General features: G+C 37.6%; 2 protein-coding genes across 4 annotated transcripts in view; one reads left to right on the plus strand and one right to left on the minus strand.

Moving 5' to 3' along the window:
* Positions 1 to 861: 861 nt before the first annotated feature.
* Positions 862 to 6419, minus strand: nop53 (NOP53 ribosome biogenesis factor). The gene is made up of 12 exons (XM_043259912.1): positions 6194 to 6419; positions 5808 to 5905; positions 5632 to 5719; positions 4654 to 4862; positions 4511 to 4566; positions 3693 to 3788; positions 3481 to 3579; positions 2751 to 2912; positions 2499 to 2674; positions 1275 to 1341; positions 1115 to 1191; positions 862 to 1004 (listed from the first exon to the last, which is right to left on the minus strand). The coding sequence occupies exons 1-12, from the start codon at positions 6397 to 6399 to the stop codon at positions 944 to 946; spliced, it is 1395 nt and encodes a 464-aa protein (XP_043115847.1). The 5' UTR covers positions 6400 to 6419; the 3' UTR covers positions 862 to 943.
* A 512-nt stretch (positions 6420 to 6931) lies between these two features.
* The window catches only part of atm (ATM serine/threonine kinase), a 45357-nt gene continuing 38173 nt past the window's right edge, over positions 6932 to 14115 (plus strand). For all 3 annotated transcript variants that reach the window (XR_006252688.1, XM_043259308.1, XM_043259307.1), the window contains exons 1-5: positions 6932 to 7279; positions 8103 to 8215; positions 8297 to 8442; positions 8619 to 8783; positions 10851 to 11013. Coding sequence is in view for 2 of the 3 variants with exons in the window: in XM_043259308.1 (XP_043115243.1) it covers positions 7208 to 7279; positions 8103 to 8215; positions 8297 to 8442; positions 8619 to 8783; positions 10851 to 11013 (659 nt within the window). In the remaining variant the exon portion in view is untranslated. The remainder of the gene's footprint in view (positions 7280 to 8102; positions 8216 to 8296; positions 8443 to 8618; positions 8784 to 10850; positions 11014 to 14115) is intronic.

Here is a 14115-nt window from a genome sequence, read left to right on the forward strand (position 1 = left end):
ACCAGGGCAGGCATCTATTTAGGTAAGATTACATTTCCACCCATGATTGCATGATAATCAGCTTTGCCTGCACATAGCTACCACGGGAGAAGCAAGGGGAAAAGCCCTTATTTCTCCAGCAGGGGCCTTAATTAAAGCTTAAGATAATAAGACTAAAAAATTCCTCCACCTCCTCATACTCAGTGAGTGAGGTAGATTTATGACAATACTTTTAATAACAATAACACTTTTAATTCTATTAACAAAATGTTAAGATTTGATGGTTCTTTTATTCTCTTTATCACTAGTAATAAAACACTTTGTACATATTCGATTGAATATTTGACAAATATATAAAACTTAGCACAATATGCAGTTTTTGCATAATGCCAAAAAAAAAACCCAAACAAAAAAAAAAACAAAAACATGCAGTTCTTCGATGTCAAAAATATCACTAGTAATAAAACACTTTAAATGTACATATTCGATTGAATATTTGAATTCAAATATATCTTTTAAAACTTTTAAATCACAATATGCAAAATTTAATGTTTAATTGCATAATGCAACAAATTTAAGCTGTCAACAATGCCTGGAGCAACAACTGCAACCGATCTGCAGCTGTGCATGCATGTGGTGTACCATTTAGTTTTAACTAACTGCACTGAAAAAAATACATTGCATAATCAATACAATGTTTACTGCAAACAATGCAACTAGAAAATATTTGGCATAGGCAAAACATTTATTGTAATTTTGCCTTACCACAAAAGGATGGGCTGTACAGTGTGGATAATGTAAATACATGCAATAGTGTTGCTTGTGAAAAACAGTATAGGAATTAAACGGACACTGCATTTTTTGACAGACCAGGAGAAAAGGTTATTGGAATATAACAGCTTTATTGAAGTATGAATAGCACACGACATCATTTGTTGGGGAACTGATAGGAAAAACAACACCATCACTCGATCTCCCTGAAGGCCCTCTTCTCCGAGTAGTTCAACTTGTACTTCCTCTTAAACCTGAAAGGAGAACGATTAAAAAAAAAAAGACATGCAAATGAAAGTTAGAAAACATTGCTGATAACGCCACTTAAACACTTCGATTAAAAGTAATAAAACGCTGAACTTACTTGGCTCTTTCTCTGGGCTCAATGATGTTTCTCTTCTGTAAGCTCTTAAATCTATCTTTTAGGATGCTGCCCTCTGGCTGCACGACAAAGAAACGCATGTTACTACAAATAACGTGCAACTGCAACTCAGTAAGAGCTTAACATTAGCAGTTAAACATACCTTCAGACTGCGAAGAGAGCTGGCAAGCTCGTCGCTAAGCTGAACATCTACCTCAGGTGCCTGGAACCTACAGAAAAACACAAGTTTCAATTCAAATCTAAAAAAACAACAGGATACAACTTGACCGACTTTTGTGTTTGTTACATTTATTTTTATGCAGGGGTCTATTGAAAAATACGGTACAAGAAAGTAAGATCCTAAAAAACCCTTTTAAGAAAGCTTTATTTATTAAAAGGGTTGTTCAAGATCCTTCAATCATACCTAGAAAGGCCAAATTATTGTCAGATTGATCTCACTGATATTTTATGAAAGATATACATTAACATTTCCATGGCTGTAAAACATTTGTGAAACCAAAATCTAAAACCACCAATTGCTTCTGATATATTCACAGTTTAATTAAACTGACAATTATTTAATAATTAATAAATAAATAATTGTATGAATTCAGGACTGAATGATTGTTTAATAGTTACCATTACAATTTGTTGCCAAAAAATAAAATAAGGAAAATAATAAAAGCAAAACCGTCACATCCTGGGTGTCAGGGACATGTAATTCCTCTGACCTTATTTAATAACAATAAGTTACACAGTAATCATTTGTACTTATGGATGGTACAGCAGACAAACTTCAGATCAAAACAAATCTAATTTTTCACTTCTTGAAAACATAGGCCACTGGGGTTCCTCAGGGATCAGTTCTTGGATCCCTCTTCTTCTCTATATACTGGGACCCATCATACAAGCACATGGTTTCCCTTAGCATTGCTGTGCTGCATTTTTCATTTCAACCACGAATCTCAGGTGGTCTGGCAGACATATTGACTTCGATGAAAGAACATCACCTGTGGTTCAACCTGGCAAAACTGGGTTTCTGGTCTTTCTTGAACTCCAACTCTACACCATGATTTCACCTAGGTTGCAAGCTCTCATTTTCAAGACATTGATGCTTGCATATTGAACAGCCAGAGACTCAGCCCTTCTACTGACTATTGAATCTACATCCCCTGAGATTTCCAGAGTAAGCGCCATCACATACACATTCTTTAATCTCCATTTGTCAAACTTTTGCTAATCTGAACAATGCCTGAAACTTTAGCATTATGAGCTCTTCCAGTGCTTATTTGCTTTTTTAAAATGATGAATCATTGGTTATATTCCTCAGTTGTAATTTGCGTCGCAAAAAAGCGTCTGATGAATGAATAAATGTAAAAGAACTCACTTGAGTTTGCCTAGTCGGTGAGGCATGGTTTTCTCAGCCTCTTGTTGGGCCTTGCGTCGGACCTGCCTCATCTGGGTCCTCTGTTCCTGCTTCTTCACGCTGGCTTGGATAGATCGCAACTGGAACAACTGCTGCTGCTTATCAATCATCTGACGCTCAGCCTTCCTCTGCAACTCCTGTTAAACAGATTAAGGCTTTGAATGACAATCATCCCTCCTTGGTTAACAGGCAAGTCCGTTGTGTTTTTTTTACCTTACTCCTTTCAGTTTTCTCCTTTTTCCTCTGTTTCTCAGTTTTCTTTTCCTGTGTTGCAGTTGGCCCAATGACCGTGTCTTCGGCGTCCCCTTCTGTCTCCTCTGGTTCTGTTTCCTCTTCCTCAATCAATCCCTCCACCTGCTCTTTGAAAATGCTCTCCTAAAACAAACACACGCATCTTTAGTACACAATCTGAATTTGGAGCTTATATCCAAAATGGTATGTCCACTATATATGTAAAAATATATAAATAATACAAAAGTATTTTGGCAGCTGGATTCGCTACAAATGTTAAATGGCTTAGTTATGTTTGGTTCATTCTTCACATATAAAATTTGATTGCATACAGCATTTTCTGTAGAATATCAAAAATGTTGCCAATGCAATTACTATCAAGGACGGTAAACCTTTCAGTAAAGACAGGAAACCTATGTGAGGCAGGCAGTGATGTTAGTCATGCCTTGTTACAGTAAACGTGATTATATTATCAGTTGTTATAAAATTTGGTGCAGCCAGAATCCAATCATCTCACAAGGAATTGTCATAAATGGGAATTGTGTGTGAGGGACTTAGTTGGCCATGGGAACTTTTTTTGGTTAAAAGTGACTTCTGTGTGAGCTGTGCTTCAAACATCACTAAACTAAATCTACAAAAGACATTTTAACAAGCAAATTTTCTGCTAACGTGATGACAACTAAAGGCGTTAGCATATGGTCAGGGTTTGTACCTCAGTGGCCTTATCGTCTTTCACAGCCAGTTGCCGTTTCAACTTTTCCTCTGCTTTCTGCTTCTTGACCTCTACCTCATGGGCCTCACGAAGCAGGTCCTAGAGAAACACAAATGTTGATTTCAGAACAAACAGATTAGCCATTCGATCAGCAAATCAAAATGTTTTCAGATACAGTGAGCTTTGTGTAGCAGAAAAAGGTAGTATTGTACCTGGTGAGAAAAGAAGTCTGGGTTGTATGAACCTCCAGGAGCGATGACTTCAATCGCAGGAAGGGCGGAAGGTTTCTCATTCAGTCTATCTGGTCTCTTAAAAAAAAAAAAAAAAAAAAAAAAAAAGAACAATAAATTTAGCACATGATCACAACAACAGGTACATAGTGTTTCACACCGATGCCTCAATGCCAGGTGTAAACGGCACCTATGAAAGTAATAAAAAGCATGTGGACAATCCATCTCTTTTATCTATAATTCTGTTCTGTTTTAATCCTTTTCTTATCTTTCAATATAATATGACATAGTTCTGTTCTGATTTTGAAGGAAAAACACAAAAAGTAACAGAAAAGAGCTTTTGCTTCTTTCTCTTTCAATATAATATTGTGAAATTAGCATATTTCCTATTTATTCATTTAAGAATGTGAAATATTATATATATATATATATCACTATATATATATATATTATATATATATATATACTAAAGATTAACAACTGCAATAAAAACTTAAATTTCACTTTCATTAAACGAGAAACATTTTCAAAATTAATACATTGAAAATAAATCTCCTGGTACAACTTAAAGTCCTTTTGTATAGTATTTTTTTTTAGTAATGGACTCCTTTGTACCTTTAAATGTCAAAATCCTGTTCATAACATTTAATGATCAAAAAAATTATTATTAATAAAAATAATACTAACAATTAAAAATATTTACTGACAATTAAAAAAAAAAAAAAGATACAATTGTTTTTTTTTTTAATTAACAGCTGATATATTGGCCAGCCACTAACAAAAGAACTCCTCGTTCTCACCTTGACTAGCTTTTTCTTAGTCTGTTCGAGGTAGTAGGCATCAGCCGTCTCTGCTGCTGTTGGACATTGAGAAGACAGAGTCACATTATGCCACTTGTGAGCATTACATCACAAGAGAAAGCGTAAAGACCAACTCTACTCACTGCCTGCACTCCACAGGTCGTAAAACGCTCTATCTGGATTATTATTGGCCACTGGATGTTCTTTGACTGACACCCCAGAGGCGGCTGCAGCCCTTCGGAGTTGAAGAAGTTTTTCTCTCCGCGGCAACACTCCCATAGCCGCCAACTTCTCTGCTCTTTGGGATTTGTGCCGCTGCTTTTTAGCATTGGGCTGCTGGAACGCCAAGACACTAAAAAAAATATTAAGAGAACCAGGCTCATGTAAAAATAGGGTTGGAGATTATCAAATAATCAATGTGTGCGGTGTAGTATAAAATCCAATAATTCGATTCTAAATAAATTTCTTTAACATATAATGCCACTTTACAGCAAATCCCAGTACAGTTCTTATTTCTATCACCACAAAACATAAAATATGTTATCAATTATTATACTGAATATCCAACTTAAATACGGTAAACAAAAAATAAATGCCATATAGCTAATTTCTTCTGATTGTTTATACACTAAATATAAATGTACTTAATTGCATAGGACCTTACATAATGTTTGATACAAGTATAAGTTAAGAGATACTTACTAAATAGAAAATCTTTGTTGAATAGAAAATCGTTATGTTGGCACAAAATGCAAACTATTATAGCACAGAGCTTATCTGCTAAGTGTGACTTAGGCATTAAGATATTCATATGATTGTAATAAAATATAAATACACAATTGTGTGCACGTTTTCACCATTAAATCATCACAGTGTTCCAAATTGCACTGTACGAAAGGAAACCAAAAAAAACTCGAAATTGAGAAAATGCCCTCAGATCCTGGAAGGCCGTTCACACAACAGCCCTCCAAGTCCTATTGTTTTGTCTTCACATTCCCAATGAAATACTGGGAGCGCAAGGATGAGATCATCAGCGGGCAGAAGCTCCCCCGAGAAAAGGATAAATGTTACGGTTTAGAAAGTGAAGCTTACAGGTCATCGTAGCACTGCACATTACTCACTTTTTTGGAGCCTGTATGTGGGAGTCCGGCTGAAGGATGAGATCTATCCGCAGAGGTTTAGAGTGTTTTCCTTTCTTGATTGCCGTCTCTATTTAATAAACAACAACAAAAACAACATTTAATAAACAAGAACACAAAAAAAGTTACTTATTAAAGAGAAGAATTGTTACACTTACGTGCTTGTGTATCTTGTGCATCTTTTGTATCTTTTTTTTCTTTTTCACCAATGTCCACAAAGAAGAGAGACTCGTCTGTTTTTTCAGATATCAACCCCCTAAAGGAGACCGACGATTCGGTTTAGCTGATTGTACCATGAACGGCAAGGTGGTACAGTTCGATGGTTAAAGTTTCATTCTTTTAACTTAACGGTTTTGCGTTCATACGTACACAAGGAGCAATCGCACCAGCCACGTGACTCCCAGCAACACTTTATATCGTAAACAACCATACTTTGCCAAAATTCAAGTGTTAACATAGATGTTAACATAGTGTTCGATATGCACGCTTACAGACAAATGCAGATCATTTCTATTATTGTTATTATTTGTTACAATAATCTCACCCTGTGGCTCTTTCCTGGAGCCGCACGTCATCTAGAAACTCCTCCACATCCTGGATATCGCTGAATTTGTTCCAGCTCTTTTTCTTGTTTTTGTTCACCCGTTTTCTCCGTTTAATAATCGAAAGATTGCTGTCGACACTCGATTTAAGAGACAAAAACCCTGGCTGAGCTGCGGCCACGCGTTTATGTCTCCTGGCGGCCGCCATGACGGTACTAAAAGAGGTGACGTAACGAGCATACGTCACGTCTGTTTTTGTCAGTCATGAATATTATATTAGTTCCTGTGACAAGGGGGCAAATAGGGCGATATCTTAGATATAAATATAATTAATTCACAATTCAATCTTTCTTACTTTCTTTCGTTATACAACGTTACAGTTATTTCCATATCTACAGAACAAATACAACACATAAACAGTATCAATGCACAATAAATTCCTTGTTACAGGAATAATAGAGTCCCTGTTGTTCTTTTTTTATAAATGCCCCAAATCCCCCATATGAAAGTGAAGTCAAAATTAATTTCAGTTCATGCAAAATCATTCTAGAAATTATTTGTTCATGTAGCAGTTCTATTCTACTGTAAAATACATAAAATTCTCCAAAAGGGACTAACAGTGTTGCTATCAAGAAGCCCTAAAAGTAGCAAACTTCAGCATTATCATAATCGATATTGATGCTTTCTCAGTCCTTTAGATGGCAGTAATGAAGCTCAAGCAGCAAGTGTTGAGTGAAGAAGAAATGAAAGGCGGTACTGGTTTGACGCGCATGAAAAAGAAAGTGAATGATAAAGAAAGTATTGAAAGCAGAACCATAACAGATGCAGGATTTTTAAGCAGATGTTGTGTGTTCAATAGATCAAATCTGAATGCCGGATCAATAGTTTTGATGCGCATCGATGCGTTAGTAAACAGATGCAGCAAGATGTAAGTTGCGTTGACTGAAACTTTCACGGATCTCTTTACATACTCCATTATACACCTGACGATCTGGATTAACTGCCTCTGAAAGACAATGAGTCTGGCGCTGCATGAGCTTCTAGTGTGCTGCCGGGGACTTGAAAATGAGAAAGCCACAGAGAGAAAGGTGTGTGAAACATCTTGCCCATTCTTACGCATGCTCTGAAATCAGTTGCCTGATTGATATGAACCTCCACCCTAAGTTATTAAGGTCAATCACTGTACTTCAAAGGATGTAGGCGAAATGCCAAGGAGGTAGAATTAAAATGGACTGATAAACATATTAGTAATTATTTAGGATTTAATTATGAATTATCACATTTATAAACCGACATATGAGGTACTTCTAGGCAAAAACAGGGGGATATTAATTATTAATATTTGACAGAAGAAATATGTTTTTAAATTATGTATGTTAATGTATACAGTGTATGTTTTTTTTTATTTAATTAATGAATATTCATTTTATCAACTATCAACAGATTGCTCTGTTTTGATGTGAAATATTTTGTAGTTATCAGAAACCAGTGTGGTGCTGAAAATTATAACTATGAAGGATTTCGGTATCTTTTGAATTTGATCAACTCCGATTCTTATTCAGATTACGATTCTTATCAATTCCTAGTTTCAAATGTACTGACTTTAAATTATACTTATAATAAAAAAATTATAAATAAAATAATATAAAACAATTACAATAAAATATTGTAAAACGTAAGTTGGCATGATTTATATATATATATATATATATATATATATATATATATATAATTTGTCACAGGGCTGATTGTTGCAATATCGAATAGTGTATCCATTCAATATATCAAATAAAAAAATAATTTATACTTATTAGTGAAGTTATAAGTAAATTTGTTTGAGTGGACACCTGTCACTGATCTAGATACTATTGTGGATAATAAAGACACGTAACGGACCATTTGTTTTTCCAGAAAGAGGTGGATCGCTTTAGAAGACTCATCCGTTCACCAGACACGGTGGAGGAACTTGATCGTACATCAGGATGCAGAGGCTCCAAGCAACTCACCTGGGATGCTGTTTTCCGGTCTGTTTTTCAATTCAACCCATTGTGAATTTATGGAGCAAGTTGACAGAATGCTTATTCTGTACTATTTCTTCTGCACAGGTTTTTGCAGAAGTTTCTTCAAAAAGAGACAGAGCTTCTACAGTCAGGAAAAGCCAACGTTTCCACCACCACGCAAGCAAACCGACAGAAAAAGATGCAGGAAATCAGTAGCCTAATGAAGTATTTCATCAGATGTGCCAACCAACGTAATTATCTAAGAGAGGGTTATCTGAGAATTATCTGGAGATGTTGTTCATGACAGTAAAAGAGAATAAAAGATTTAATTTGTATTCATAGTTGATATCAATATGGATTATTATTAGTGTGCATTAGATACATGTCCATTAAATCCATTAAAGAAAATCACACTTCTGTTTTGCAGGTGGTCCAAAATTAAAGTGTGCCGAGCTGATTTCTCATGTGGTGGAGGTCTTACAGAGTCCTTTCAGCTGCGTGGCGTATGGCGAGGACTACAGCAGTATTCTGCTAAAGAACATCTTGTCTGACCGTAAATACTGGTGTGAAATGAGTCAGCAGCAGTGGCACAGTAAGTGCACGACCTAAAGAACATCCTATCATATTGGAAGACGTGTTCATTATTCTTTTAGTCTCCTTGTTTTTCATGCAGGAATTTATATGATCTATATTCACCCTCATGTCCAAACCTACACGCATTTTTATTAATAATGTGCATTATTATGATATTTTGTTGACAATTTTTTGTTTATGAAGTGAATGTTAATGGGGCCTGTATTTGTCAGAATGCAGCATTCTTCAAAAATGTGATTTCTTTATAGTGACATGTATGTGCCAGATTTATGATCCTTGTATTGCACTCAATTTCATTATTTCCAGTGCTGGTTTTATAATTGCTGCCATTATATATAATTATTTGAAAACATGATTCATAATGTTTGCTTTCTCATTATGTTAATGAGAACTGGAGAAAATAGTCACAATGCAAAAACGGTAAAAAAAATTTTTTTGTACAATGACCATTAGTTGTCCATAGCAACATATCAGTGCTACTTTTATGCCTGTTGTATCCCTACTTTTTCCTAATGCTAGTTTGAATAGCTAACTGCCAGTATTTTAAATCACTCTAAAGAACAAGGAACAAAAATCATGAGTGAGCTTAAAATAGAGGCTATGTAAATAAAAAATAAATTCTAATAATATAATAAGTTAAGACTGTTGCAATGCATGTCTTCAAATTCAAATTCAAATTGTATTCGTCACATACACCGACATATGTAGTACGACATGTAGTGAAATGCTTTGGGCTATCATCCCATCCACATACAGATACAAGATGGGGGTAGACATGACTGGATGACAGAAATAAAGAAGTACAGCATTACATGAGGAGAGAAAAAAAAAGCCAAAGCCAGACTGTCCTCCTAAGGGACCACAGTGTGGTAATGGGAAAAAAACATCTCAGCAATAGAAGCACATAGTTTAGACACTTTGACAACATGTAGGACAAGGTAAAGTCTCTGGGTTATTGGGATCCTCCACTGGCGAGCAGTCATCCTTCTCTGGCAGCCGTCGATGCAGCGCTTGATCCAGACCCGTCTGCCAGGCAGGCGGAGAGGTGGGGGTGAGGAGTACGAGAGCGTCTTCACTGCCGTGGTCTGCCGGGGGAGTAGTTTTTCCAGCAGTGGCCTTGGCCGAGGCCAGTGCATGGTAGAGGGAGTCGAAACCAGATAGGAATGGAATTTGTTTAGGCTTGGTGCGAGTAGTCATAAACAATTAACCCGAACTACTCTATTGTCCATTCTGGTTCCCTAATTGATCCATTTTTCGATGCAAAGCCTCGAGCTTCTCCATGATGTTATCCAAAGTGCGGTTCACAACCACAGACTGAATCCCGAGAACCTCGAGCTTCCCCATGATGTTATCCAAAGTGCGGTTTACAACCACAGTCTGAGTCTCGACAGCTCTGCACACCACTTCAATTATTCCAGGCAGCTTTGTGGGGCTGTGGACTGCTGCCCTCATTCTCTCATTTTGTCTATATACCAGGGCTATGCCCAATCCGATCAGCAATAGCCCCGTAATCAAAGTTCCGAAAAGAAAGATATCTTCAATATCCTCCACGGAAAGAGGCGCCAAGCACACGAGACGCCACTTCTCCGACGCGTCCATCGAATACCCGGCCGCCATCGTCCCGGCAGGACAGTGGGGTTCCCCCGAACCCACGCTTCTCTCCGAGAAGATGGTGTCAGTTGCGTTGAGAGACCAGTTGATCAAATCCATGTTTTTAGCTTGAGTGCAGGGCAGAGAGAGTCTCTCAAGTGGAGAAGAGTAGACACAAGACGAGACTAAGAAGCACAAGCAGGCAAGGTCACGGGTAGGGAGAGGGGAGGAAAACACGTCCTCCTCCGAGGAGGGGCAGAGAATGTCTTATTGCTAGGGTGCTCATTTACTTATTTGTTTAATATCCATATATTGTGGTCATGTAATAAACATAATAATAAGTAATCAGCTAATTATTTTCCTTAAATAACCCAATTTATTTTGACACGAGATCACTTTGCTCACCCTGTCAGGGTATACAGTATTTTAACCCATTTCTGTTTATTTTTCTGTTGTTGTTTTGTTTGTTTTGCAGGTCTGTTGGATTTGTACTGTGGGTTGTTCAATAAGGGATCAAAATCAGGGACCAACAGGGTTCAAGTGAGTCGCATCATCTACACGGTCGTTTGGGGCTGTTGTATCCAAACAGAGGGATTATCCCACACTCTCTTTAACTTCTTCCTGAAGGCTCTGAAAAGGTACCATTTAATACATGTCACGTTTTTTTCTTATGACAAATCATATGGTTGGTGGTCTCAGTACACAATTTTTTTTTTAATAATTTAAACCTTTTCTGTGATTGATCACAATTAATTACACACTTATCATGAAATTAAACAGAAACCATTTGTCCTGTTTAACACATTCATTTTGTTATCATTAGCTATATCCAGCAAAGTAAACCATCATATTCAAGGGTGATCCTAGCAAGCTTCCTTCTAGGTAATATTAGGTGTCTTTCCAAAAAAAGGACACCAAATAACTAACTGATATAAGGAGTTCATATAATTCCAGTTGTACAGTGCATGTTGTAAGTCCCATAAATTACCACTTAAATAACTGCACAGTATTTTTATTAATAGAGCCCATTTCACCAACAGGACATATCACTGCCACTATTCTTGTATGTTCCTCATAAGTATACCCAATGGGGAGAAACATGCTAAAGAACACATCTAAAGCTCAACAAACTATAAGGCATAAATCACATTGTATTTCTGGACAAATAATTTATCACAATGATTTACATCCCTTTCCTTCAGATGAAACCTACTACTAAAAGAAAGAAAACATATTGAGCAATATACAGATTTGCTGCATGACATTAACTCAGTCAGCAATAGAGTATGAATGTTATAATCCTTATAACAGTGTAATCATTGCAGAAACAAATCTCAAGACAGTTTCAGTAAGCATTCAGAAAACATCAACAAAATACAATATTGGAAATAAGAATAAACACCATAATAAACACATTTAGCATATATTCAGAACCAAAGTGCCACAAAGTCTACCATTAGAACAACTCACTGGTTATACACTATTGCCTAAAGTATTCGTTCACCTGCCTTGACTTGCATATGAACTTAAGTGACATCTCATTCCTAATCCATAGGGTTCAATATGACGTTGGTCCACCCTTTGCAGCTACAACAGCTTCAACTTTTCTGGGAACGCTGTCCCCAAGATTTAGGAGTGTGTTTATGGCTCTCAGTCATACTAAAGGTGTTCTTTCAGGTTGAAGTCAGCACTCTGTGCCAGTCAAGTTCATACACACCAGACTCTGTCATCCATGTCTTTATGGGCCTTGCTTTGTGCACTGGTGCACAGTCATGCAGGAAGAGGAAGGGGCCAGCTCCAAACTGTTCCCACAAAGTGGGGAGCATGGAATTGTCCAAAATGTCTTGGTATGCTGAAGCATTCAGAGTTCCTTTCACTGGAACTGAGGGGCTAAGCTGAGCTCCTGAAAAACAGCCCCACACCACCAAACCTTACACCTGGCACAATGCAGTCAGACAAGTACTGCTCTCCTGACAACCCCAAAATCCAGACTCGTCCATCAGATTGCCAGATGGAGAAGCACGATTCATCACTTCAGAAAACGTGCCTACACTGCTCTAGAGTCCAGTGGTGGCGTACTTTACACCACTGCATCCAATGCTTTGCATTGTACTTGGTGATATATGGCTTAGATGCAGCTGCTCGGCAATGGAAACCCATTCCATGAAGCTCTCTGCTATCAGGGTTCCACGCTGAAATTCACTGAGCTTGTGGTGCAGGGGGAGCACAGTCTTCAGGAGCTCAATGTCATCAGGAGTAAACCGTGAAATGTGGGGGCCCTGCGATAGGAAGGATGTGGAATCTTCTAAATGATCTCCCATTGCATTGTATAGTGTAAGGCAGAGGCTCATTGTTCACCTCCTTGATTGTACCAAGGTGGCTGTAAACCTGTAAGGGTTTGCATTCTGACAACTTGTCCTTTTGTCAGTGGTTGTAGTGTAACTTGAGGTATCGTAGTATTGCTTTTGGGTCAGCTGTGATTTGCTCTGTGTGTTTGTTAGCTGTGCAAGGGAGATTTCCACTCTTTCTTCCTGTTTTGACTGTGAGAACTCTGGACTTCTGATGACATAAAGTATTGTTAAAATAATTTTAATAATTGAATCTCTTAATTGTTGACTTGTGTACTGCCTGGCATTGTCAGAAATAAGTGTGTAGGTCAATCTCATTCCAACGAGTCCACGAGCACCAGGTAGTTTTGGCCACAGCACTCAAACACAGTAGACCAAGGCAAATCTTTTTATGGTTTTAGCGGTTACTTCTTGCTTTGAGCTTGGTAGCATCCAAACAAGGGTGTCCTCTGTAGACTATGCTGATGTATGGATGCAGATCAGGACAAGCTATGTTTTTTATTTTGCCAACCTCGTTGAATCACAGTTCTGAGAGCCTGTAGCACCTCATTCTCTGCTGTTTGCTTCCTGAGTTCCTCCAGTTGAGCAGTGGAAATGAAACTGATGGACGTGACCTCAAATGTATCATTTTCAGTGTCGGGAGGGATTGTGTGTTCAGAGCTCGAGCAAAGATGTCCGCAAGATAAATGTTTACTTTTCTTATATACCGGAATGATGTTCTTGTATACCGGAATGATCTTGTATACCTAGCACTCTAACCAGAGAATCATTCACTGTAATTGTGCAGGGGCTGTGTGAATGGGTTTCTTTAGAATGGTCTCCTGGGGCTGGTGGTCTGTTTTGACAATTGTTGTTTTGCCAGACACATAATCCCTGAATTTGGTACAAACACGACAGCAAGTAGCATACATGCAGAACCAAGTCCAAAACATGAAGCATAGCAGGTTATTGTGACTGGCTTCTTTACATCAAGTATGACAAGACAGGCAGGGTGGTTAAACATGCTTTTTTATCAAACGCTTGTTGGTGCTGCTGGTAGCAACACCATGTAGTTTCTTTGTGTGTTTGAGACATTGCGTTACCCAGTATCAACTTTTACCTCAGTTAGAGTTTTGTTTATGTGCACTGTTACAAATCCCTCTTCCTGCTCAGCCATGAAATTCAATCGAATTCAATGCCATCAACATAGAAAGTTTCACTTTCTATGCCACATGATTGTTTCCACAGTTTTTGCAGTTAGTTATGAATCATTCTGTTTGGGACTTGGGTGTTATATACTGGCGCCTCCTGCTAGAATTTGAATGTACTGCATACACGTTAATGGGCATCTGTGGCATCACCAATGTTTTATTATTTTCCTCAGTTTCCTCCTTGTGTATGCAACATATTGAG

The sequence above is a fragment of the Puntigrus tetrazona genome, chromosome 15 (assembly GCF_018831695.1).
Source record: "Puntigrus tetrazona isolate hp1 chromosome 15, ASM1883169v1, whole genome shotgun sequence".
NCBI classification, from domain to species: Eukaryota; Metazoa; Chordata; class Actinopteri; order Cypriniformes; family Cyprinidae; genus Puntigrus; species Puntigrus tetrazona.

Excerpts from the sequence above, each read along its gene's own strand:
- nop53 (XM_043259912.1), bottom strand. The coding sequence starts at position 6,399 with ATGGCGGCCGCCAGGAGACATAAACGCGTGGCCGCAGCTCAGCCAGGG. Across the intron at positions 5,720-5,807 it reads TGCACAAGATACACAAGCAC|AGACGGCAATCAAGAAAGGA; the intron begins GTAAGTGTAACA and ends TTTATTAAATAG. Across the intron at positions 4,863-5,631 it reads CACATACAGGCTCCAAAAAA|TGTCTTGGCGTTCCAGCAGC; the intron begins GTGAGTAATGTG and ends TATTTTTTTTAG.